This window comes from Melanaphis sacchari, unplaced genomic scaffold, assembly GCF_002803265.2.
Source record: "Melanaphis sacchari strain LSU unplaced genomic scaffold, SCAv2.0 Contig28_pilon_pilon, whole genome shotgun sequence".
NCBI lineage: Eukaryota > Metazoa > Arthropoda > Insecta > Hemiptera > Aphididae > Melanaphis > Melanaphis sacchari.
In genome coordinates, this window is record NW_020271162.1 from 2,479,065 (window position 1) to 2,505,787 (window position 26,723).

General features: G+C 23.4%; 1 protein-coding gene across 3 annotated transcripts in view; it reads left to right on the plus strand.

Annotated features, from left to right (window-relative positions):
* LOC112595589 (Down syndrome cell adhesion molecule-like protein Dscam2) overlaps positions 1 to 26,723 on the plus strand; it is a 290,281-nt gene that overhangs the window by 158,713 nt on the left and 104,845 nt on the right. For all 3 annotated transcript variants that reach the window (XM_025340850.1, XM_025340851.1, XM_025340852.1), the window contains exon 7: positions 22,213 to 22,501. In XM_025340850.1, the coding sequence (XP_025196635.1) occupies positions 22,213 to 22,501 (289 nt within the window). The remainder of the gene's footprint in view (positions 1 to 22,212; positions 22,502 to 26,723) is intronic.

Here is a 26,723-nt window from a genome sequence, read left to right on the forward strand (position 1 = left end):
ACTACTACTACTACTACTACTACTACTACTACTACTACTACTACTACTACTACTATTACTACTATTAATAATTATAATAATAATAATATTCAAACTGTTAACAGTAAACCTTCTATTACTAACTTACCGTACCTATTTAGTCTAAGTAGCTTATTAAATATATCGCTTGTCATCCTCATATGTTTTTTTATTTATTACACTGAAATACATTATAATAAATTGCGCGTATATAAACGTAACTATTCTATATTCTGTATTGTTTTTATAATAAGAAAATAATATTTTATAGTTCGTTCACAGCGCACTTTTCTCGTTTATTTCGACTCTTACTTGCTAAGGTAGTAGTCTAGAAAAAAAAAACTATTTTTTTTTTAATGGTCGTTCTTCATATGCATCGATTTGAATTTAGTAACCACACCGTACTGTGATTTACAATCAAACACATATTTAGAGTTTGAAAAATATAACTATGACAACAGAAAACGACTAACACATTGCACAAGTCGATTTAGCTCACTTTCAAATTCAGAGTTTATAATATTATTATTACGATGTTGTTCTTCATTCGAGTTCTCATAAATTCAATTTTATAGCTAAAGCAAACGTGGGTTATACTTCTTACGACTGTGCGAATATTTGAACACGTCTTCCATACAATAAACTTAATATTATGTTTTAGACGTAAACAATTGCCTTAATCCCGTAATAAAAACCAAGCTAGTGTTAATATTTAATGTTTTAGTCATGACAACGATAATACGTCATTTTATAAGTATAAAAAAATACTAAAATAAATATTATAGTATTAATTAGTATAAACTTATAGTACAATTTTTATATTGCAATCGAACTATTTTTTTTTTAACTCTTTTTGGTTTGTGTAAATTAATGATACATTTTAGTTAATACGTATACCAAGTAAAATCTTGTAAGTTTGATTTATTATATTTCAAGTTCATTTATCATCTAGAAATTTTTCAACTTAATATTATCTTAAGTATATCAGTGTATTATGCAAACGATAAAATGTAAATACGTTAATTCCGAGCTTATATTATATTTTTATATATTATGCATTTTAATTAGGTATAATATATAATTATTAAAAATAGTATTATATTCATTAAATTGATTTGTACATTTAAAATTTATTTTATTGCAATTATAATAAAAGTATTTTTACATATATATATTTTTTAAATTGACCTGAGTATTAAACAATAATAATAAAGTTAAAGTTCCAAATCTTAATAAATTCTTATTTTTTTTTTTTTTTTCATGAGGAAATGTTTTATTTCATGAAGTATTAAATACCAACCAGAAAAATATACCAATTTAATATTGTGATATATATTAATAAATATTGATCGGATTTATAATAAATAAATATCATAATAAAAGTCAATATTATATTTATTCAATAAGTAAGAGAGTGCTTATTTACTATAGAGTTACTAGTCAGTGAGTAGACATTTCTACTGTGCCCTTTAAGTGAAAACAATTTCCTTCTGTCAGTATGCATCAAAACTTAGTTGCTTGTAAAATATCTATAAGTACTCAAAGTGATAAAAACATTGGGATTTGATGAAAACTATAAAATAAAAAAGATGAATTTACTGTGGTAATTTCGTATGAAAACTACGGATAACTTTTTTTTGGATTGAAGTAAAGTTGGTTTTGGTTTTCTTGTGTTTCGCATCTGAAAAATTAAACCCTTTTACTATGCACCACAATAGCCGTCGGCCGTATTTTCGTGTCTCATGCAGAGTAGAAAACAGGGCACTATCGTGCACAAAAACCCATACACAAACACATACATATATATATATATATATATATATATATATATATATATATAAATATACATATATATAAAAATATACATATACAATCTTTTTTATTTTATTTTTTAATTGTTTTCCGACTCATACACACACACACACACACACACACACACATCGTTTTCAATTCAACCAGGTTTCTGAATCATTTTTGTAATATATATATATGTATAACAAGTCTCGGTATTTCAGTTTGCTACAAACTTCATATGAATTTATTTGTTTGTATTACCCATTCCAACAAGATAGAGATCAAATGCAGTAAAATCCTAATGATAAACAAAAAAATTCAATAAAAAAAAAAAATAAAAAAATGACTAAATAAATATATAGGTACCTGTGAGTATCCATAACATACGAGGAGATTCAGTCACTTATATAATAATACAATATTCTTTTAATAGCTTTTATAGATAAATATGAAAGGAAAGCACAGATTTCAAATGCTTAATAGATACCTAGTTAATTATGTTTACAAATACCAATAATCTAGTCAATACAATTGTATTAAAATAATTCTTATACTTTTTTTTAAACGTATATTATGTTATACTGAACAAGCTAAAGAGCAGCACTTTGTATAAGCAATTTAGGAACGTTATTGTTGTATACATTTTATTCGAACTGTATATTAAAAAAACAATTTAAAATATTTCTTTATACCAGAACGGTGTATAAAATATAAAATAATTATTTTAATTGTTAAGACAAGATAAGATTACAATTATTGTTAAAATTATTAGAGCAATAAATAACTTATAAAAATAATATATAATATCACATTAATTCATATTTAATAAAAACTACAATTATATAAGAACTTATTATATTTCGTTATTTTTAAATAAAACAATAAAATGTTATTTTACGAATAGACAATGATTGTCAATCGATTACCCAAATTCTGAGATTAAGCTTAGTAATAATATTTTTATATATTAGAAATTCTACATATTTCAATATCAAATAACTTGAATCACGAATAAATTAAATATTAAAAACATAAATTATAATCCATTAATTTTTTTGGTAGTTGTAATTCAACTGAAAAAACTAAATAAAATAAACTTCGATTTATTGCTATTGCTTATTAAGTTATTCTTATGTATTTTTCTTAGACGAATAGGAAAAAGAATAGTAAATATGTTACCTCGCCATAAAATACTGTAAAATAACTATTTATTTTTATAAATTTTAATAATGAAATATGAAAAAAAAAATGTGGTTTAGCTTGAAAATAATTATTATGAAATATAGTTTACAGCGTATAATATAAATCTATGTTTATCACCATAAATTAGACACCAATCAATAGCAAACTTGCTTTCAATAAAAGACACTTACATAATATTTTAACACAAATATACAATGTAAAATACATCCTCAATTAGTGAATACTCTTAATAGCTGAATTCATTTAAAGATGTTCATTCCTAATTATGTATACTTTAGAGAGGTTCCAATATAGGATACTATTGTGCATGATGTAAATAAGTTTAGTGACTTTCGTATATGAACTAAAACGTTAGTAAATATTATTATAATATAGAGCATTCTGGTACCATAGATTAAAAATTTAAAAAATAAATGAATAAATGTGTGCATGTTGTATATTATGTTAAAATTAATATTACCTTACATCAGAGAGCAGTTTTTTTATATATATTTTTATGAAAATACATTTGCTAATACAAAATTCAATTAACTTGTATAACTCGGGATTGTTAAATTAGTTCATACATGGCCATTTGTTTAGAAACTGGTCACGTCCCATACCACTTGTCGGGAACTATGGAACTATGTATATATTTTATAGAAGTCGTATTAAAAATGTCTCATAAAAAATGTATTTACACACTTTATAAGGATTTGTATAGTGACGATTTATTTTTCACTAACACCGATTATATCAACTTTTTATAGAATAGACAAATAGTAATAATTTAATTAAATGTGATAAACACGTTTATCTACTTAGAAGTTACAGACCTGTACAAGACATGCTACTACTATACTAGAATAATAAATTAGGCGAATTGGTAGCAGTTATGTTGTACAATAGGTGTCGAGTATACCTCATCATTGAGTAGGTTAAGTTAGGTTAGATCACCGTAATGGATGTAACACATCCATAAGCTTTAATGAAAAGGTAAGTAATCATCAGATGATATACATCAACATATTAAAAATATAGAATCATCCACCAATAAAATAAATAAATAAAAATAAAAGTACTTTTGTAGTAATATTAAGCTTTCATCGTTATAATAGTTATAGCACAGTTTTTATAAAATTAGTATCGTATAATATAGTTACAGTTAACAAGTGTCTTTAAATAATTAACAAAAATATATTGCTGAATGTTTTGCTGTGTTTGTAAAATAATACTGAATGAAAATTAAGTTTCAAAAACAAATTACAAAATGCCATTTAATAGGTACCTAACCACTAGGATAATATGTATTAATTTTTTACGTTACTATAACATCTATTTGTTTGTTTTGTTGTTCGAAATGTTATCAAGAACTTCAACAGAATTATTTTAATGACTTCAATAGAGTAAAGTAGTTTCTGTTAAATGTATTATCAACAAAGAATTATGTTAAACATTTTTACCTAATTAAAAATTTGTTAATGTAAAAAAAAAAAATTAATTAATTTTAAAACCTAAAGCTTTACTAAGAATTTAAAATAGAAATATATTAATATTTAAACTATTTATCTTTAGAGTATTTTCTTTTGAATTGTCTATTAACTAAGTCAGGACTAAATAGTAAAATTTAATTTTAAAATATTTTTTCCAGTGATAATTGGATATACAAAATGCACATTTTTTTTTTTTTTTACCGAACCGGGCCTCAAATATATTATTAAATGTCTATCATTGTTAATTTAATATCTGAAACTTGTTTAACATCCGATAAATGGAAGGAATTCTATTAACGTCAAGCAAAGTCAAGCAAACAAACGAGAACATCAACGATGCAAAAAAAAAACTTTGGAACTTTTTTACGAAAACTGATCACAAACTTAGATAAAACTAATAGATAACTCGTAAAGCACATTATAAAAAAAAAAAAAAAAACAAACATGGTTAAAACGTTATTTTTGCTTTATCTTGGTTTAATATTGTTTTATCGTAAAACTCTAGTCATACCCTCCGTTCAACACGATAAACGTATTATACGTAGTTAGTAATTTAAAATAATATAAAATAGTAATGTCAGGATTCCAAGTGATCGTTCTATCAATATAAATTGAATAAAAAAGATAGGTTTTTTTCTTTATATCATATTCTAAGTTATCATAAAATATTTACTGCAAAAAAACAGTATAAAATATATTTTCAAAATGCTATTTTGCATCCAAAAACATTTTTAAAATAACTAGGTATACAGTTTAATGTATACAACAAATAATTAAATCGATGTAATTGATTTTCGCGATGATAACTCAATATATTTATTTAGGAGATATGAAATGACAATTATACAAATTAAATCGGATATAAATATTATTTGATTCTTATGACTCATGAGAAACCTATAAAAATATCGTTCTATGACAAATTATTCATATGTTTTGTAGGTTTGGTAGAACAAATAAAGTAATTTGGATAAACACATACGTTTAAACATTTTATTACTGAAACATTAAACATAATACCATATACAAAATATTTAACTTATCACAAAGTGAAATTTAAATAAAAATACAAGTGTAATCTGTTGATATAAAAATATAAATATATATATATATATATTGTTTTTTTTTTTTTTTTTTAAGTAAAGATATAAATTATAATTAATGTATTAAGTTTTGAGTTTTTAAACAATATTTTGACTTTATAGTCAATATGTATAAATAATGATTTAATAAATTTAAAAAAAATTTTCAATAATAAAAACTGTACATTACTAATTCTTATGAAATGTAAATAGAATATGAAATATATTCATATTTATCAATAATGTCAAAACCATTTTAATTGTTTTCCTTAAATAGCTATAAAAACCAAAATTAAATATAAAACATATAAGAAATATGTTAAATCATTTTAAACATTTTAGATTAAATGTAATCAACAATAAACTTTTTTATTATTTAACATGAATCTCATTATTCATAATTTTTTTTTTCTTGAAACAAATTTAATATTAAATATAATATATAATCCTTTATTCTGCATACGATATCTACATAATTAATTCCTAGAAACTTAATAAATATAATAAAATATACTCAATATAATATGTATAAGTGATATAGTTACAACTAAGATTAGTTTGCTTTTTTTACTCAAAATATTAGAAAAAATTTTAATATTTACAGATAGTTTAGTAACAATTAAAAAGAAAACGATAAACCACTGATGACTAGGGAGATACGCTGTTGCGTATTTACGACGTTTTAATATGGTTTGTTATACATTTTTCAATATAACAACCCACTAAATGTATAATATATATTTATGAGGAATTTAAAATATAAACTTTCTTTTTGTATTAGTATACTTATAAGTGGTTGACTTGGTATATTATTATAGTGTTTATTTTAAATATTTTAATGGTATTTATGTGTAAAAATATAAAGTTATTTGCTAATGAAAATCAAAAGAATGTATTATTATGTATAACTGTAGTGCGTATCATAAAAAAATACATGTATACATTGAATTTGTTTATACATTCTTTCCAAATTTAAAAAATAAAATTTATTAATTGTGTATAAGCTACGTGGAATATTTTACGTAATTTGTTATTATTTATATAGGAAAGAAATGGCAAAAGGAAAATACAATTTAATGATCTTATTTTGGACAATGAATGTTTTAAATTAAAAAATGTTTTTATTGGTATTTTAGGATTTTCATAGATAAAAAATTTTAAATTTCGTATAACTTATTTTTATTTAAGTACTAGCTGTAAAAATAACTTTGTATTTACCTTCGAAAAAATAACGAATTTAAAATTTATAGTTTGATATATTTCCGTTATACATTTAAAACTGTATTATAGTTCATGGCAAGTTGTTGTTGATAAGTTTCGCTTTATGGATAGATACAATAAATCGTTAATGGCAATCCACCCGGGATTGGTGTACTTCCATAAAATTTTATTTCTAAGAAGATAATTTTTAATCTATGACAAACATATTAAATAATATAATCGTACTGTTTTTTTTCTGCTATCTAACCATTTTCTATGAAAATAAACAAAATAATTTAATTTTTATAATATAGAAACATGAGTTATTAGTAAAACAATATTTAGAAATTGAATAATTTTGGAGTAAAAAGTAGTCTATGTGTAATTCGCCTATGAAAATCCGTCAAAATCAGTTCAACCGTTTTGAATATTTTCCCAAATAAACGGGCCGAATGTTAAATTGAATTTATATGTATTTATGTAGAAGTCTAGATTTACCTCTCAAGTGCGTGAATACCTCAGAAAGATTAATATATATTTATATATATATATTCACAGAATATTTTATTCTTACAAAGCGTGTTGTATCGAATGACGTTCGAATATAAATTTTAAAATTTATGTTTTTTGTGTTTTCGTGAAGTTTTCAAGTATTTTTGTTCAAAATATATGTAAAAAAAAGTATTTTATTTTATTCTTTTATTATACCGTATGTATTATACCTGTATAATATTTGAATCTATTAAGCTCAGTGCATTTTATTATTGTTATTGTTTATTATTACTATTATTATACCACTGTACATTATATTAAGCGTTATATACCTTACATTTTCGTCGAAAAACTGAATATTTATTAATTAATAAAATTAGCTTTATAAGTATTGTAGTTTTAAAATTATATGTTTCATTCTCACAAACCATAATCACTATATCATAATAAATTATGTTTTATAGAAGAGGAATGTATAATTAAAATATATTTGGAGAATTATTTATTGGAATACATTTATGAAAGAAGTAAAAATATCTAAAATTAGGTGTTTTAAATTTTAACTCTTATTTAATTTAACATAATGTTTAATTTACAATGTAATTTTTCAGAGGTCATATCACTTTATAGACAAAACAAATAATATTTTACATTGCATTTTGATATCAATCACATACTCGTACAGTAGTAGACACCTATAAAATAATGTATCCAGTTGAAAACATTTTAAATCGCGTTTCTTCGTTATGGTTCATTCAAATAATAATTTAATATCTAACAAACTTATTATTATTGCAATCATAGTTTCATTGTTATTTGGTAAATATATATTACAGAATTCAAATATTACGAGTTTTTAAATATTACATTTCCCGTTTTTTGAAATATTAGTTAAATGAGAAAATTTAAAAATATGCGTTCTATTATTTATGTATATGGTTAAAAGGTTTATAATATATATATATAAGTCTCCATTCACATACTATGTATTTGAATCTATTTGATTCAAAAGTTTTTTGGTCTCACCCTTGTGCAACACTACATTTGAATATATTTTTATGTTTATTTTAGTGGATTATGCTGTAGTGCATTTCATCTTGTTTGCTTTATACAAGTCTGGTGTTTATATCATGCAATTGTGTGTGTTTTTTTTTTTACGTTTTCATAAATTTATAATATTATATAATATGTGTCTATTTTATAAAAGTATTGTATACACTGCTCAATAATAAACACACTAACTGTGCACAATCTACCATGATATCAATAATGATGTATGTTTATCATTTATGTCGTATTTTATTCATTATTTTATTTTTCTTTAGTCCATCACACATTTTCATTTAAAAAGAAAATAATAATATATTTAGTATATTTTATTATGAATTAAGAAAATTTCTACTCGGTGCTCTTTTAATCTCGTTTTGTTATTTTATTATCTATAAATGAGAAATGGAGATTGTAAGGATTCTTTTGATTTAAATATGAATAGAGAAAGAAATAATATTTTATTGTGAAATAGTAAACTGATCAATATTAAATAATACAAACATAAACATATATACTCGTAAGACAATATTCAATGATTTTGATTTCATCCAATTATAAATACTAAACACATTAACCAAATTATATGTTTATGCTAATAAATTAGATGTAAAAGATTTAATTATATACCATTCAATAGCATCCACTATCCAGGTATATACAAATAAATTATCATCTAGTTAAAAATAGACAATAACCAGTAAAACATAATGGTACCTAGTGTATTTGTTTTACGTTTAGTTATTTTAATATAATTCAAAACTTTTTAAAGTATTTAAACAAATCTTGTTTATTTTATAGAAATAATTTATTATTATAAAATTGTTTACTACAAGCTGATATAAATGTATAAGACAATAGACGTTGCATATAATGGTATAAAAAGATTAGTTCTATAAGTAAATTAGAATTATTCATCTAAAATATCTTTTAGTTATCATCGTGTTAAGTAAATATAAATTAATATTAAACTTAATAAAAAAAACTTTTAAATTTCAATACCTACACTTGTTGTGTTTTATAATACTATATAATAATTAAAACCATTATATTTGATTTAAATATCCAATTTGAAATTGAAATATCAAAAAAAAAAAATTACATTTGTATTTTAAAAAATTGTATGTTTCTGTATGCAAAACTTATAAAAGTGCTTACATTAAATATTTATGTCTAAACGGTTTACAATCAAACCGTTGATAAATTTGTAACTAAGTAAAATATTTATAATTTTAAAGAATTGGAGAATTTTAAATTTTAATTATAAATAAAAATAATTTGAGATTCTGTACAACCATAATTTTTTAAATACTAGTTTATAATTTTAAACAATTATATTTTTATAAAAAAATAAAATTAATATTTGTAAGAGCAGGTTAACGGAGTAATGCGAGTATATAAGTAAAGTTTTGTTTACAATTGTTATAATAATAGACTTTAATGCTCTTAAGACCATAGTTTTAGCAAAATGTTCAACTACATCAAGTTTATTTTGAAAAATAATAAAAAAACGATTTTTCTAAATAAAAGTTAATTGATTTTAATATTATTTTAGATACATCTTAAGAATAAAAAATATGTTGTTATAGAGACAAATACTTAAAGAAGTTAAAAATTAATTCAGTATACTTTGTGCATGTACCTTTTATAATATAATAAAGTTTATTTTTTATTATTATATATTTAGACAATAAGGTAGATTGAAGTTTTTGTGATTTTACGATTGATGATATTTTTTTAGAAAACTTATCGTTAGTAGTAAAAGTAATTGTTGAAAATTGATTACTTTTTAACTATTAATTACTAAAATAGACAAAGCGTAATAGAGGAAAAGCGCTTTGTGGAAGTTTGTGCTTACTTTTTGATACTATTATTTTTTAAGAATTATTAAAAATAAATAAATACTATTCCACTAATTTTATTACTTGATTTCATAAATTATCTATTAAGTAAATATGAACGATGGCCAGTTAAAATATATTTTTTTCTTCTGAAATGTTTTTCTAAAATTGGGTTTCATTAAAAATCGATTTTTGTTTATATAATTCTATTACATTATATGCATTTACGAAACTGTTTTTGTAATTTACCTCAATTCAAAAAAAAAATTCAATTGGAAGTAAAAAACTTTACATACAATAATATTATGTACTGTTTGTAAAAACTAACAATCATAAGATTATTTGCAACTGGAAAACGAGTATGGGTTTAAATTGAACTTTATAATTTTTGTTAAAAATGGTTTTATTAAATTACAACAACTTAAATGAATAAGTTAGTTTCAAATATAAAAAAAAATTTAAAAAAAATAACGAATTAAAAATATAGTGCATTTTTACGAATAACTAACACGTAAAATACGTAAGCGGTTTTGTTTTTTAAGAATAAATGAGTTGTCAGCGCAATATTTTGGGATTCTGTTAAATATTTTGGTATAAATTATAGGACGTATATCTACATGTTGATTACATTTTCAATTTTATGCGAGTATACATATTGATCCTTTTACATATATTCCATAGGTAATACGATAACACATTTTAAATAAATGAACTGTTACGCCTATGCAAAGTATAAAATATAATATTATGGAAAGTATTGATATTTTATATTATACAACTACATCAGAAGTATTATAATAAGGCTACGTACGTAATATTATATACGCTTGTATTTATGGCTTCCTTGCGTACTTGGAAAAATATTTTATTTTATTTCAAAAATCACAATCATTATAAGGTTAATGGCTCCTAAAGAGTCATAATATAATTTTTGTAAAGTAATTTATCGGTACAATAAACGGTTTTCAACGTTTTTATTTAAAAAAAAAAATAAATATATTATAGTTACCTACTGATTGACAGAATCTAACATTTCATGTTTTTGATACCTGTTCGATTATATCTATTATTTTTTAGTTTACACACATAATGTATACATCACTATACATACATACATAATACAATCAGTAATCTTTAGATATAGTTGCTTAAATAAAGTTATTATTTTTATTCATTATTTTTTTCATTTTGCTTTAGATATATTCTTTTGATACACATTTACTTACATATTATATTTTAATGTCCTCCGAAAACTTTATGAATACCTTAAATGTCTCGTCAAAAATATTAATTGATGATCTTTAGTACAAATAAATGGTACAGCATACATCAATTAATATAATATTAAATAATTATTTATATTACGATGTATCTATCGATCGTATATTGATTTATAGTTTAAAATGTATCCCCGAAAACAATAAGTAATCGAACATTTTCAATTTGACTATTACTATAAAAGAAAATTAATAATTTTGATAAATTAAAACTTTATATGTTAATATGGTATAAATCAAAGCATTTATTCAAATATTAAGGTTTAATCTATAATAATATAATATGTGATGTTCAATATTCAAATGTATAGTGACAATATGGTAACATTAAATAATAAATAAAAACGTAAAATGGGTTTTTAAAAAAATATAATTACGTCATATTGTCATAATATTTATTGCTATTAAGAATATTTAAATTAACAATTTATTAAGTATAAACACGATTTCATAAAACTTAATCATCATAATAAAAAATATAAAGTATTTTTTATATATTATAAAATCTGTCTATCATAAGTTTATTTTTATTTATTATTATTATTATTTTTATTTTTTTTTTATGAATGGTAGTGGTTTTTTAGTATTAATGCTTTTCTTATCTGCATCTGGGTAATAATTTTTTAATGGTTCATAAATGGTGCGTAATGGTGCAGAAAATGTAGAAAAAATAATTTGATCAATATACACCTTGTAACTTGCTATAGGTACTTACTTCAACCTACTTATTTATTTAAAGGACCTGTTTATATTTAAACCTTTTTATATATATTTTATTGAAAAAAATATTTAACACTATTCGTATATATTTTTTTTTTAATATTATAGATCACCAAAGAGTAATATTTTTACGAAGAGTAAATTTTTTTACAATTTTTCTCTACCAGCAGTTATTACAATACATATGAAAAAATTAAAATAAGATTTATTATTACTTTCTTATTAAAAATGTTATGACAATGAAGGCATTTTAATAGACATGCTGTTGCGTTCTCAGTATTTTGAAACTAATGAGATTAAAAAAAATAATTTTAAAAATTGACCTTTTGATAATAGCCCTCACCTCTTCTCTCAAATAACAACAAAATACATTTATATTAAATTTCAATAAATATTATTGCTACTATTCCCTATAAATAAAAAAAAATGTACTCGGTAATAATTTATACAACTATATAGATATGATAATGTAGGATACTATAGTGCGTTGCATAAGTAACACTACGTAGACATAAAATAATTATGTAGTTTAATTAATATAATAACAAATCATATTTGAAATAAATTGTACACGATGTATAATAATTTTATTTCTAACATTTTGTATTTACTTTTATTAAGATTTTTAATTATATAAAAAATTACATTCATAAGAATTTTAAGTAATCGTTTAATCATTTATTTTATGAAATACACATATTCCAATACATTTTAGTTTAGTTCGGCATTATAGACAAAATTCATTTATTATGCTGAATAATGTGAATAATTTGTTAAACCTTGGGTTTTAAAATTCACTAATCTAGATCGAAATTCAAAATTCCCTTTAGTCAAGTGACGTAACGTGTAAAAAACATAGGATTTATGTCGATTACAAATAAAATTAAAGGAAATTTCATGTTATGGAGATCATATTTAGCAAATGTCTAAAATCAAAAAAAAAAAGAGATATAATTGGAAAATCTAATTGGACATATTATGTGACTGCTGGCTATGACGTTTAGTCTTAATTAACGTTATTATTAACATTACAAGTAGGATACTTCTTATGATATAAATATAATGAGCTCAATTACACATGAAACGTACATGTACTTAATAATCATATGGCCTTTAATCTACGATCCACAAAAGCAATACTAGAAACGTTCGTTTGCAAATACACAGTATCCCCACTAAATATTGTTTGAAAACATCATTAGGTACAAGCAATTAATTAATAATATTTTTTTTTGTCTCATTGTAATATCTAATTAATTTCAAATATTAATTAATACGAACATGCAATTTCCATTTTCGTCATTAAAAAGGTCTCAGTACATTAAGCACGAAAAAATAAATTTTAATATAAAAATAAATATAATTTTAATTATATTAATAATAGTAGTAATTTCAAGAATTAAGGATGAATTTTTCTTCTTTTGAAAATTTATAACGGTTTTAACAAGAATTATAACAATTATAATAAGAAGTATTACCGTTCATGATAAAATATGCTAATGTGTACAAAAACACCTGTATTTAAAAAAAAAAAAAAAATTATAACCAGTCAATAATGTATTTATTTTATTTTTTACAAAAAAATATCACTTTATGGGCTGGCGCAATAGTTTCATCATTATCAGAACCTAACCATTAATTAGTATAATATAGCTCAAATAAAAATGTTTTGGCTACTAAGACGTTTATATTTTATTTTTTAATTATACCATCGAAAAATATAAAAATCTTATTTACGATTTTAATAATACGTCTATATTTTATATTCCGATACTCCTCCTTCAACTATTGTTCTATACTAATTTTTATGGGAATTAGATATACCTGCAAAATAATTTTCCAACGTCTACACATAAATCATATGATTACATATTTACGAGTTTATTATATATGTTATGGCTAGGTATTAATTATTATGCATATTGACCTCAAATGGCCATGAGCATTTTACACGCTTCACTTCAATAAAATATGAACAACAAAAACGTTATCCATGAATCATTTTTGAATTCTAAAATACTTCACAATGAAAGACTATTTATAATATTGCAGTACGTCAAATTTCATTGATTGTTAGTCATTACGTAGAAAATATACATAATGTTTAAGAAATTCGAAGAAATATTTTACTCAATGTAACGTTATTTTTCACCCAAAAAACCACACTGAACATAATTTTGACGATACTTGACAACTGTTAATCAAAGTATAAACTCCGTTAATATATTTTAGGAACGATTTTATTGATTTTAGAACTCACAATAGTTTACAAAAAATACACTCCAGAAAAAAAAACGTAAAGGATATTTTCGTAAAAAATTACGCTTGTTAATGAGTATAGAAAGTAAAATTATATTGCATATATTATACAAGATCCTATAAAAATCGAAATTTATTGAATTTAGTAATATTTTACGGCAATAATAAAATATAAAACGTTTTATTCAAATCTATATTACCAATCAAACAAAAACCTGGAATGCAAATGCTGATAATAATATTAAATATTTTATTTTTTTTTATGATGAGGTGCTATATAAACAAAATAAATGATACAAGGAAAAATTCACAGCGTAATACATAATAAAAATAATAGATTTATGAAGTAAGTATTATGATAGACATAATATATAAGCAGACGACTACAAACTACAGTATGTATAGTAATAAATGATTCGAATAAATGGAATTTAACTGTAGAGTTCTGAAATATAAATAAATAAATTATTATGTTTAAAACCAAGATTATTTAAGACGCTTTACAATATCAGTGATGTAAAAATTGATTTATTTTTTACTTTGGTAACCATTAAATTAACATTTATGTATAAATTAATTTTGAGAAAGTACAAATAGATGGGAAAAATGATTTAAATGGTCGAAGAGGAATAAGAGTAGTGTATGTATGCGTCACTGTTATTTAAAAAAAAATATATACGTATATATATATAATGAATAAAATATAATAAAATTATTCTATATCAAAATTCATATTTTATGGTTTACAATCATGAGTAATGGTTTCTATGAATGTGTATACCAGACTATTTTCACAATAATATTATGAATAATTTTATTAATAATTAGTCCATGAGTTTTTATATCTATAGAATACCTCTGAAAACATTAAATTAATATTTAATTTGTTAAAAAAAAAAAAAAAAGATTCATTATATATTTATATATTATGTGAATAAAAAGTATGGTTTATACTGTAGTGACTGTCTCAATGTATAGTGAATTATGCATTCTATCGTTTAGGTTATATGATTTGATACAATTTCTATTAGATAAAAAATGTAATTTATGACGAATTTTCCGAATAGCACGATAGCCATTGTCGGTTACAATAACATATCGATCGTACACAACTCATTTCCTGTCTGTGATGGATTTATGATTGTAGTGATTACTTTACTAGTTAGGATATTAGTTGTACTGATATATACGCATATGATGCACTAAGGTTTTCATGAGTGTAGAGCATTGTTTTAAAAATATAATTTTATTTGTAAATGATGTGCATATAATATTATATAAGTAAATATAATATAATATAATATAATATAAATCATAAAATATATTTTAAATATATTAAAATAATTCTGAGCCGTTTTTAAGGTTTAACAATGAAAATGCATAAATAATAAGTAGTTGTTCAATTATGTATTAAAAATACATAATAAATTCACAGGCTATTAGCATAAGTAGATAAAAATTAATAAAATCGTTCACAACAAACATGCACTAAAAATGTATTACATACATATAAAATTATTATTAGTAGTTATAGTACAAAAGTAAATAAGACATTCATTCAAATAATATGATGTGTTCATATTTAAATCGATTAATTGATTTGATATTATATTGTATGAAACAAGATTTTATAATGGAATAACAAAGTGGGTGTGTATAAAACGTAGGTTAGGTTAGGTTTTATTCAGAATCTTTTAAGACGTGTTTAATTCCAGTGAAATTCGATAAGTATTGTACTTCATAAAAAATACAAACCCTTTCTCCGCCCGAGTATGACAATAGTACTATTACACACAAATACATCTATATACTTGCATCGTATGATGAAGAAAACCTATCACGAGTCAAATTACGGTATACCGACTCACGATATGATAAACACCATTCTGTAAAATTTACTTTTGAAAGGACACGGTTATGTGGGTGGGATGACGGAGAGTGTGTGTTGGTCGGTAAAAAAAAAATAAAGAGATATTGGATAAGCTGCTGACAGCGGCACCGCCAGTAACAATCTGAAAGCCGTCAAATCGAATTGAAGGCATTTGAACTTGGTGCAGACGATCAGAATGGCAGTTGTAGCACGGGTGAAGTAGGGTGGATAACCAATTTGGTTGTATTGAACACCGACGGCGTGTGTGAAAATCCAATTGATCTTCGCGTGCACTGAACGCGAAACACGTGCTTTCGGTGACCTCCGTGTAAGGACTAAGGACGCATTAATATACGACGCACAATCATATTATGACCTGCCAAACGTGCTGCTGCGCGTCTAGGACGTCCGTAGTAAATATGGACGCTAGACGTTCATTAAACTGTTGTGGTTTGGACGTCGTGCAAATATCAGTAGTACGTTCACACATCCGACGTATAATTCAAAAAATAAAAAGCAATTACGTCAACAATTAATATGATATTATTATTGTCTATTATGAAAATAGCGATTACGCTACATCACGTTTGTCTATAACATATTATTTGTATTTAATGTGTAATCTAATGGTGTGACGGATAACGAACATGGAGAAAAGTATAAGAAAGAATCGTTATTTATACTTTTAGCATAACAATATACGGTGGATGTCATAAATTGATTTAAATATTCTCTAATCTTTTTTTTGACTGTTCATTGAATTTATATAATATATGTATGTAATTTGAATGCCGTCTCTTTTTACGTACACGAATGTTGTCACAAAAGTGTGAATGAGACATTGATAGATTTCATGGGTATACTAGGCAGTACACGTCTAATATAAGATACGAGTATGTAGTGATGAGAGTGAAACATGACGTTCGGTTAATTTCGATTGGTATATATTAGTTGTGCAAGCTGCAGATATATTGTTTTGTTTACATAAATGCAATTATTTGGTTTAGCGACGTCGAGAGTGTTATATAAAACTATCGTATCAAATATCACATTTAATACTGATGTAAATTGAAAAAAAAAAATGTTTAAATAAAACAAAGCCATGTAAGTAAAGTTTTTACGAATAATATTAATTTAAGTACTTAATACAATAATACGTTTAAAATCAACTTAGTGGGCAACATATTATTATCATTATTGTTATACAATATACATGGACAATATAAAATATAATATTATAAAATTAATTGTTCATACTATTTTCGTATTTATTTCGTAACATATTAACCATAATTTAAATAATAATAATAGTAATTATACGACTAATACGTCTTTTTGATCATCTAATTCTGAAAAATGAACAGTTATCCGTTTTATTGCTGGTATAGCACTTGAGAATTTTGAAAAAATCGTCGATCGATAAAACGCAAGCTTTTGTTTCCCAATATCATCGTCCCATCGGTGGCAATTGCGACTAAATTGCTTCACGCACGTGTTTTCTACGAATACGATATGTTGAAACAATGTAGTACGTAGAAGGTATATAATATAATATATTTAGTAATATAGTGGACAATCACTTATTTCGTATTCGTCACACGTGTATTCAACGACAAATAGGTGTAAATAATATAAAATTATATCATTATATTATAGTCGTACAAACTGTTCTGTATATCCCATGTGATATAATAAAGTTGCTATATTCCAGTATTGTACTCCATCCAAGTAATAATAAAAATAATGCACACATACCGTACAAGTTAATAGGGAACTATCCATTTGTACAAAAAAAAAAAAAAAAAATAATAAATAAATAATTTATTTTGCGCTCAGCCCATCTGCACCAGAGTAAAAAAGTTAATTTTTCTGGTAGAGTTCGATTGCATGCAATGTGAATTTTTTTTCTAATTAAAGCCACATGAATGTGTGGATATTAAAAATTACGTAGCCAAAATAATTATAATAAATATATATATCAGTTATTTCATAATTATTTTTAATATTTAAATAGATTTACTCAAATACTTTACAATAATGTTATAACATAATTAGCTTATATTACTATTATTATTATTATTATTATTATAATTTTTTTTTTTTATTACACCATTAATGGTTAAATATATCATACGTACTTAGTCTACGTCATAAAAGAAAATAGTTATTATAATTTAAAAAAATATATATACTTATTGAAAAAATATTGTTAAATAAGTAATAACATAAAATAAAAAAGTAAATATATCAAAAAGTGTATAAATTATATTTAATATATTTAAATTAAATTTTTAAATCTCTAACCTATTTCTAAAAATGGCCAGATACTTAAGTAAATTTTCTAGTATTTTATTTTTTATATAGGTACTCTACATATTGCTTACAGATAAATTCAATTTCTTTAATTCTACTTTAAATTTAAGCTTGATTATTCCTTTAAAAATGGTTGATAATTTAGTAACTGTTTTTGCCTGATTTACCTAGTTATTGGTGATTTTAATAAAATTTCTATTGAAATATTAAAAATAATAACATTTTTAATTCGCTATTATTATCATATAAAATCATTGTACAGCTTAGATAGGTTTAACTTCTATGGGCAGTCGGAAAATCCGTACTTTTCTATTTTAGAATAAGTAGATTGTATCCAAAATGAATTATTTTTTTAGCGAAAATGAACGATACCTGGTTTATCTCACTTTCTTTCTCTTTCTGCATTGTAGCATAATATTATAAAGAATGATAATCACTATTATCAGCATAGAATATATTTGATGAAATCCAGTTACTTTGTGTATAATTAATTTATAGATATATCTATAGTCATTTGTGGTAGTTGTGTCTGTCTTATAATACGCATTTATGATTTGTATAATTATTTTCGGATACGTTTGATTAGTTAATACTCATAAGTCAAATATTCTGTGTTATAGGAAGTTATAATGTATGTTATATTGTTAAAATTTTAATAATTAGTTGTAAATATTAGTACTGCTTAGGTATATAATTTTATTTTATGTAAGTATATTCAATACAACACATATTTGGTTATAATTTAATTAATGTGTTGATGTTAACCAACAAAGATAAGTTTGAAATAAGTGTTTGCATTTACTATACCTAATATTACATAAATATAATTATATTAATATTAATGTATACTTAAACGGTTTAGTGATAGAAAAACTAACATTGAAGAAATGTAAATAGTTTTAACCTATTTTATGTGTATAGGGGAGGGGGAATGAATGGGTTAGATCCCTACTGAATACGCTATAAAATGAATAAAATAGATTTCTAGTTGTAATAAAAAACTATAACAATAATATTGATTGATGAGCTTGTAGTATACGCTGATTTTTTAGGGTTTTACGTGTGTCAGTATATCCCAAAGGAATATGGTGATTTTGAACTCATATTCGTATGATAATAATGTATTAAAGTGTAACACGTAGAAAGGCAATTTTTTGTCCATATAATGAAAAATTTTAATGCAATATTGAAATAACAATAATTATTGTTGTTTTAAAAAAAAAAAAAAAGAATTAACTCTAATTATTGAAATTAAAATATATTTAAAAGTTATTTTTGAGTTATAATGTAAAAAATTAGAGGGATTTCATATAAACTGCGTGTTAGGTTTTACATAGTGCACCAGAAAAATCGGTTATCCGTAATTGTGATGAACATATTCTTATATGAAGTTTGTCAAAAGAATGTATCGAATCAATAAACAATTATTATAAGAATTATTTTTTTTATTTAATGCAGAGTTTGTCACAAAAAAGTTTAGTAGCTACAGCTAACTAAAATACAATAATGAATAGACTATTAACTGTGGATTTGGTCATCATATAGTATATAAATACGCGATGAACCGAAAAGTTAAATAATATGCACTTTTACCCAAACTATTATTTTGTTTTCCTTAGTTGATTATGCACATTTTATAATTAAATCACATACGTGATTACCACGAACAATTTAGTAGTAGTCATTCGGTTTTGTGGTTTACAACAAATGTGTACACTTTTATTTATTTTCTATTACGCACGTACTTCGTTTGTTTAAAAACGTACAGTAAATGCATATAATATTATTGTGTGCAGCAAAAACGTCAAATTATTTCACAGTAATTTTATATTTTATGTTTTGAATTTTAATAAATATTTTTTAATAGAACTTTTATTTCGTGTCTTAAAAAATATGAACAAATCTGATAAAAAAAAAAAAATAATAATAATAACAATCAAGTATAATTAATGTACTGTTCTATAAAATATCCGAGATAATAAAAAGAATTAAGTTACATTTTTATAATTTTTAATACATTTAAATGACATGTCTATGTAATTTTAAGATTATTTTTATTAAATTACAGATTTTAATAGGTAGTCTTGAAATTATTTTGATAGAAATGTAGTCAATACCTTATTTGAAAAATTTGAAGTATTTATGAAAAAGGTTAAGGAACGCTTTGGTGAAAACGAGTATTGATAGGAAAAAAAGATACACTTTCGGGGAAAACAGGTCCATATGTTAGTTTTTAAATGACTCGTAATTTATTTTTAATAATTATTTATAACTAAAAATAACTTAAGATTTTACCCATAAGAACTTCTTTAATAGGGTTTGTTATAAGGCTATGAACACTCATTGTGAATAATTTATTCAAGCTTCACCGTGTAATTGAAACACACTAAACACAAACGTGAATTACTGCTGTATACATGGTTATATCTTTCACACCTTGTATTCATTGATAAAAAACCAACTGAAGATTAAAGATGGCATAATGGTCATATTTTGCATTAGTTTATGACGCTTAATGATAAAATCGATTTGTATACAATAATATAATTTTATTATCCTTAAAGTTATCCCCGTTGTTAAGTCAGAATACACGTAGAAGTAAAATATACAGTATATAACAGTTTTATTAGAATACAATAAAATAGGTGACATTTATAGTTTATATTAATAGAGTATGAAGATAATACTTAAAACACGATTCGCCAAAAACTAATGAAGGACGATATAAGTGGCTATAGAGATAGATTTATTATTTCTAATAACTGTTTAAGAACATAATTTAAATTAGTTCGATTTATAAAAATAAATTATACAAAGTATATATTAGTTATTGTATTTATATATTTTGTTTAACACATTTACAAAGATTTACATTGATATCTGAAATATGAAACTATGACGATTGTATATGTGTTATTTCGAATTTGAGTTTAATGCTCAACATCACTAGGTTATATGTGACGGAATTCAATTTATATTTGTTCAATACGTAATATAATAATATATTGACATGTTATGACTATTATTAAGTTAACTGCATAGTGTTGAGGTATGATCTATACCATATTATAGAATCCTGTATTCGAGCTTGGTAAATAAAACACCGATTACGTTATATATTATGCATACTGTTGTTTATGAATATTTAATCGTTATGTTAATAAAAGGTTGAATTAAACTTTAATGTTAGAAAGTAAAACTTAACTTAAATTTTAAATTCAAGATTATCTTCCTATTGAGATTATGTTTTGAAAGGAAATATTTAAAGTACTATCGTTTGACCACTTAAGGGCCAATTGAAACTCAAAAATATCCTAGTCTAATACCATGCAGTCACTCGTCACCTATTTATATATTTATTTTATAAACATTGAATCATAACTTGAATATCTAATGTATTTTGATATTGCAGAGTGAGTTGAAGTGAATTAAAAATAAGCTACGGTCACGTGTGTTATACAGGAATTTTTTTTTAAAAAATATCATTTTTTTGATACTTCACGACGAGCATTGAATACATAATGTTTTTATAAACTCATTTAAATTTGCTATTACATTGATATGGACTAATAATGCTAATAAATAGGCAATTATAATTATTACATGGTTTCTTGTTTGCCACAGATGGTCGTCTGGAACGTCCACAGTGGTGGTGACTGCTGACACGAGTGCTGGCGGTGGAAGTGGCGGACGCAGCAAAGCGCCCATGAACTTTTTGCGCTTGCGATCTGTCCAGAAGACGGATGCAGGCAATTACACGTGTACGGCTAGGAACAGTGTAGGATCCAAGAGTCTGCATCATCAGGTGATTGTAACGCCCGACATGAGTGCGCACGTAGTACCAGCATTAGCGGATATCGAGTCCGGTCGGTCCGTGTCGTTTACGTGTATCACATCCGCAACCGACGATAACGTGAGTTTATTTTTTAATGATTTATTTAGTTTTGTTTTAAGTCTCCACGCTTCTCTGTTTTTAAAGTTTCTTTATATTTCCTCTATTCTTAATTTTTTAAGTCATGTATTTCTATCGTAGTTGTCCTATTCTAACGAATCCTTCAACATATCCTTTAACTGTTGTATTTGAATAAGTACTCGTGATTCAATATGTGTCCAACTATCTTATCTCTTATCGATTAAATGCATTGTCATGAATTTAGATTTTTAGTTTATCCTGTCCACTACCTATTCATTAGTCAGAATTGAGTCATACTATAATAATAATCAAATTCTACTATTAATACATGCCATTGTTATGAGATTAGGTTTTGTGCATTGAAATTACTAATGACAAAAATTATATGAACCATGAAATATGTATATTTTATGATTTTATTTCATTCAATTTTTTTATATAATTATAGCTTGTTTGCCATGAATCTTTGCAAATAATTAATAATATTTCTTTGCTAATGTAAAATTGAATTAATACATTTTTACAAAAAAAGTACATATATTTATTATCATAATAATAATTATTATTGTTGAATAATATATAAATGTAGTTAATACCTTATAAAAAAAATAGCTATATCTAATTTACAAATAATTTATAAAGGTATAGTTTTTTATATTTTAGTAAGGACTTATTTGTTTTCAAAACTTTAAAAGTTAAAAAAAATGCTTAAAATTTGTTGAAAAGTTATTGTAAAAATAAAAAAATTAAAAATTAATTTCTTTACGATAATTTGTGTCGTTATTATATTTTTAAAGTTTTTAATTTATTAAATGTTAAATTATATTTTTAATTTTATATATTAAAATAGAATAATTTTAACTACTTCGTTAAAGACAAATTTAATTTTTAATGATAAGTTAATTAGTTATATCATGAAAAAGCTAAGTTTAAAACACCAAAATAAAATTTCACACTCTATACCCCAAAATGGTAATCCAATACTCTGCTTGCATATACTTTAATAGATATTTACGAAAAATAATATTTTTAAAATATTTTAACTACTCCTTGAGAAAAATCAATATGAAAAAAAAAATGGGCTGTTGCAGTATCATAATTCGTATTACAATAATAAATAAATAAATAAAAAACGTTATGTTCAATGAGTTTTTTTTTATCGTTTAACAATATAAAATACAAGGATATATATACTTTTGATAATCATAACTACAATTATGACTTTAAAAATATACTTAAAACTCGAGGGGCAATTAACAGTAATCTTTATTACATCAGTAAACTAAAAATATTATTTAAAAGTTTCAGAAAGGAAAAAAAACATTAGGTATTAATGTTTGTGAAACAAATAAAATAATTAATAAGGTAAAACAATTTTAAAAATGACAGAAGTTGATGTTACAATATATTTTCATCATCTTAAAGTTTTATAATGAACGTATACAAATTTTGCAGTTATGATAAAGCAACAATCGGTAATATTTTATTGCTATAACTGAAAGGAAAAAATATGAATTTATGGTTTTTTTTGAACTGACTCATTAAATGAGATTTTCATTGGCCAAAAAATGTTGAGGCTCAAAAGTTATGGACCCAAAAACCACCTTCTGTTTATTCAAATAAACTTTAATGGAGAAGTATTCGAGAAAAACAATTTATTTTTACGTAAAACTTTTACGTTTTACTTTTAAAACGAAGTTTATGATTTCTGGTCCGAAATTCTTTCCAAGAACCAAACTAAAAAACTATCAACTCTCTACAAAAGATACATTATTTCGTTTCAAGTGACTTATAAGCAGTACTAAGCCTATGCGATACATATATATTATTTTAATTTATACACATTATTTAAATAGTTTCTTCTATTTAAACTAAACTTGAATGTTACTAGAAAAAAAATATTCTTTATATATATAAAGAATTGTGCAATATATTACCAACAATTTTCTGAATAAGATATTGTCATACAACTAATGGATATATATAAAATGTACACAATTTAAATTTATAAAACGATAACCGAGAAAATTTATTTATAAATACCTACTAAATTTATTTATTTTAATTATACAGGTATACAAATAATCAGCAGTTTATTTTTAATATTCTTTTCCGTAGTAGTTATAATAACTATCATATTGGAAATTATAAAATTAAAAATGACTAAGTAATATAATACTATACGTAAAAAGTACATAAAATAAATTATAATTAAGCGTTATCGATGGAAGATTTAATGTAAATTAAATTATCATAATATTCAGAAACAATAATTTATTTTATAATTTTAAAGTAAATGGTTTTTTTTAATGTTATTAGGTTAAGTAATTTAAATTTTGACTTGATAATAATACAACATTATATAATTATCTTTTTTATAAATCCGTTTTAATATCTTGGATAATCATTAGGCACTGTATACTATATTAATTAAAAGCCAAACTAAAAAAAAAATAATTTTTAACTTTCATTGATTTTATATTTTTTTTTTTTTTTTGCTACCTAGTACCTATATAAACTAAAAAAATGACTTTTTATTACGTTGTTTTTAAATGAATGGTGTTTATATTGTTTTCTAAATATCCGATTTTAATTTCAAATTATACTTCAAATAATTATTGAAGAATTTCTAACACTTTTTTTATGTATTACATATAATATTGTTATGGTGTTAGCCTAATAATTTTTTAAACACGAAAAAGTATAATAATTATCAGTATGCCGGAAGTAATTTTTTTATGGTTATTATTTTGAGAGTAATTGAATGGTATAGTATGTTCATACTACATGCTTCTAGTGTATGGTTTTTATTGTGAATAAAGAGCAATACATAGTTTATCGATTAGTGCATGTAATAAATATATGTGTATAATATATACACAATTATACGTTTCAAATATTATTACCATTGTACACGTTTGTTATTATTACAATTACAAATATCAATAATTATAGTTCATATAAACTAACGCAAAGGCGTTGGGAAAGTGGTGTCTCTGTTACTCAGTGATTTTTACCGTCACTGAGAACAGGAACTACGATAGCCATCTCGTTGATCTTAATTTATTAGTGGGATCTAGTCCTTCAAGTTTAGGGTTAGTCGACGGGCTAACAATCCGTTAACATAAAAATTATTTTATTATGAATCTTCTAAGCATTTCTTGGATATTGAATAATACAGAATACTAGAAAGGAAACGAGAAACTTGGTGTTATAAAGATTTATATTCAGAATATTAGAACTCTTTTTAATGAAGGCATGATGTTAATTATAATTGATGAAGTTAAAATATATAAATCACCAATTAAAAATGTAAAATACATTAATAAATAACGAAATAAGATGGCTGGAAGGTTTACCATAGAATATGGCAGAGATAGTGATCCTAGGTACGATTTTGGCGTTGGATTAATTATCAACGAGGCATTACTAACAAATGTGACTAAGTTCAAGGAATAAATAAATTAGTGTGCTTAATATGATTGATAATGTTAAACTACAATTCAATAAAAATAAAATGCAAATGAAACGAGCAAACGGAATAAACAAAAACAAAAAAAAAAAAAAATGGAGTGAAAAACAAATTTTGTGAAGAATTTGAATGAGTTTATGATACACTCCCTAGACACAGTCTTAAAGTAGTAATTGTGGATATGAACATAAAACTAGGAGAATTAGAAAAATACAGACCAACGGTTGATAGAGATATACTAGAGCCTGGTAACTAGACCACTAAAAAATGGAATTAATAGGACCTTACACAATACTGATATAGATGACATTATTTTAAATGGTGAATCCAAACATGATGTTAGGAAAAACATAAAACACGTAATAAAATTCAGTTTAAATAATATGTAATTATTGATTAATGAAATTAAAACTAAATTGGTAATGTTTAGGAATGTAAAGAAAAATCTCAGCATCGAAGGGTTTAATTTTTATCATATTAAGTAAAACTCAAAATCTTTGGGAACTAACATAAACGAAAAAAAAAAAACCAATATGCATAATGAAATCAAGATGATAAATGCGGCAAATGTATGTTACTTTACAATGATAGAAACGTTTTCATTCAAATTAATGTCAAAATGCATATATTTATATTGTATATAAATTATACATCAACCCACAATAATATACTCTAGCGATACGAGATCTAGAATTTGAGAAGACGGAGAAAGGCTATAGTGTTTAGAGAGAATAATATTGAGAAAAATAT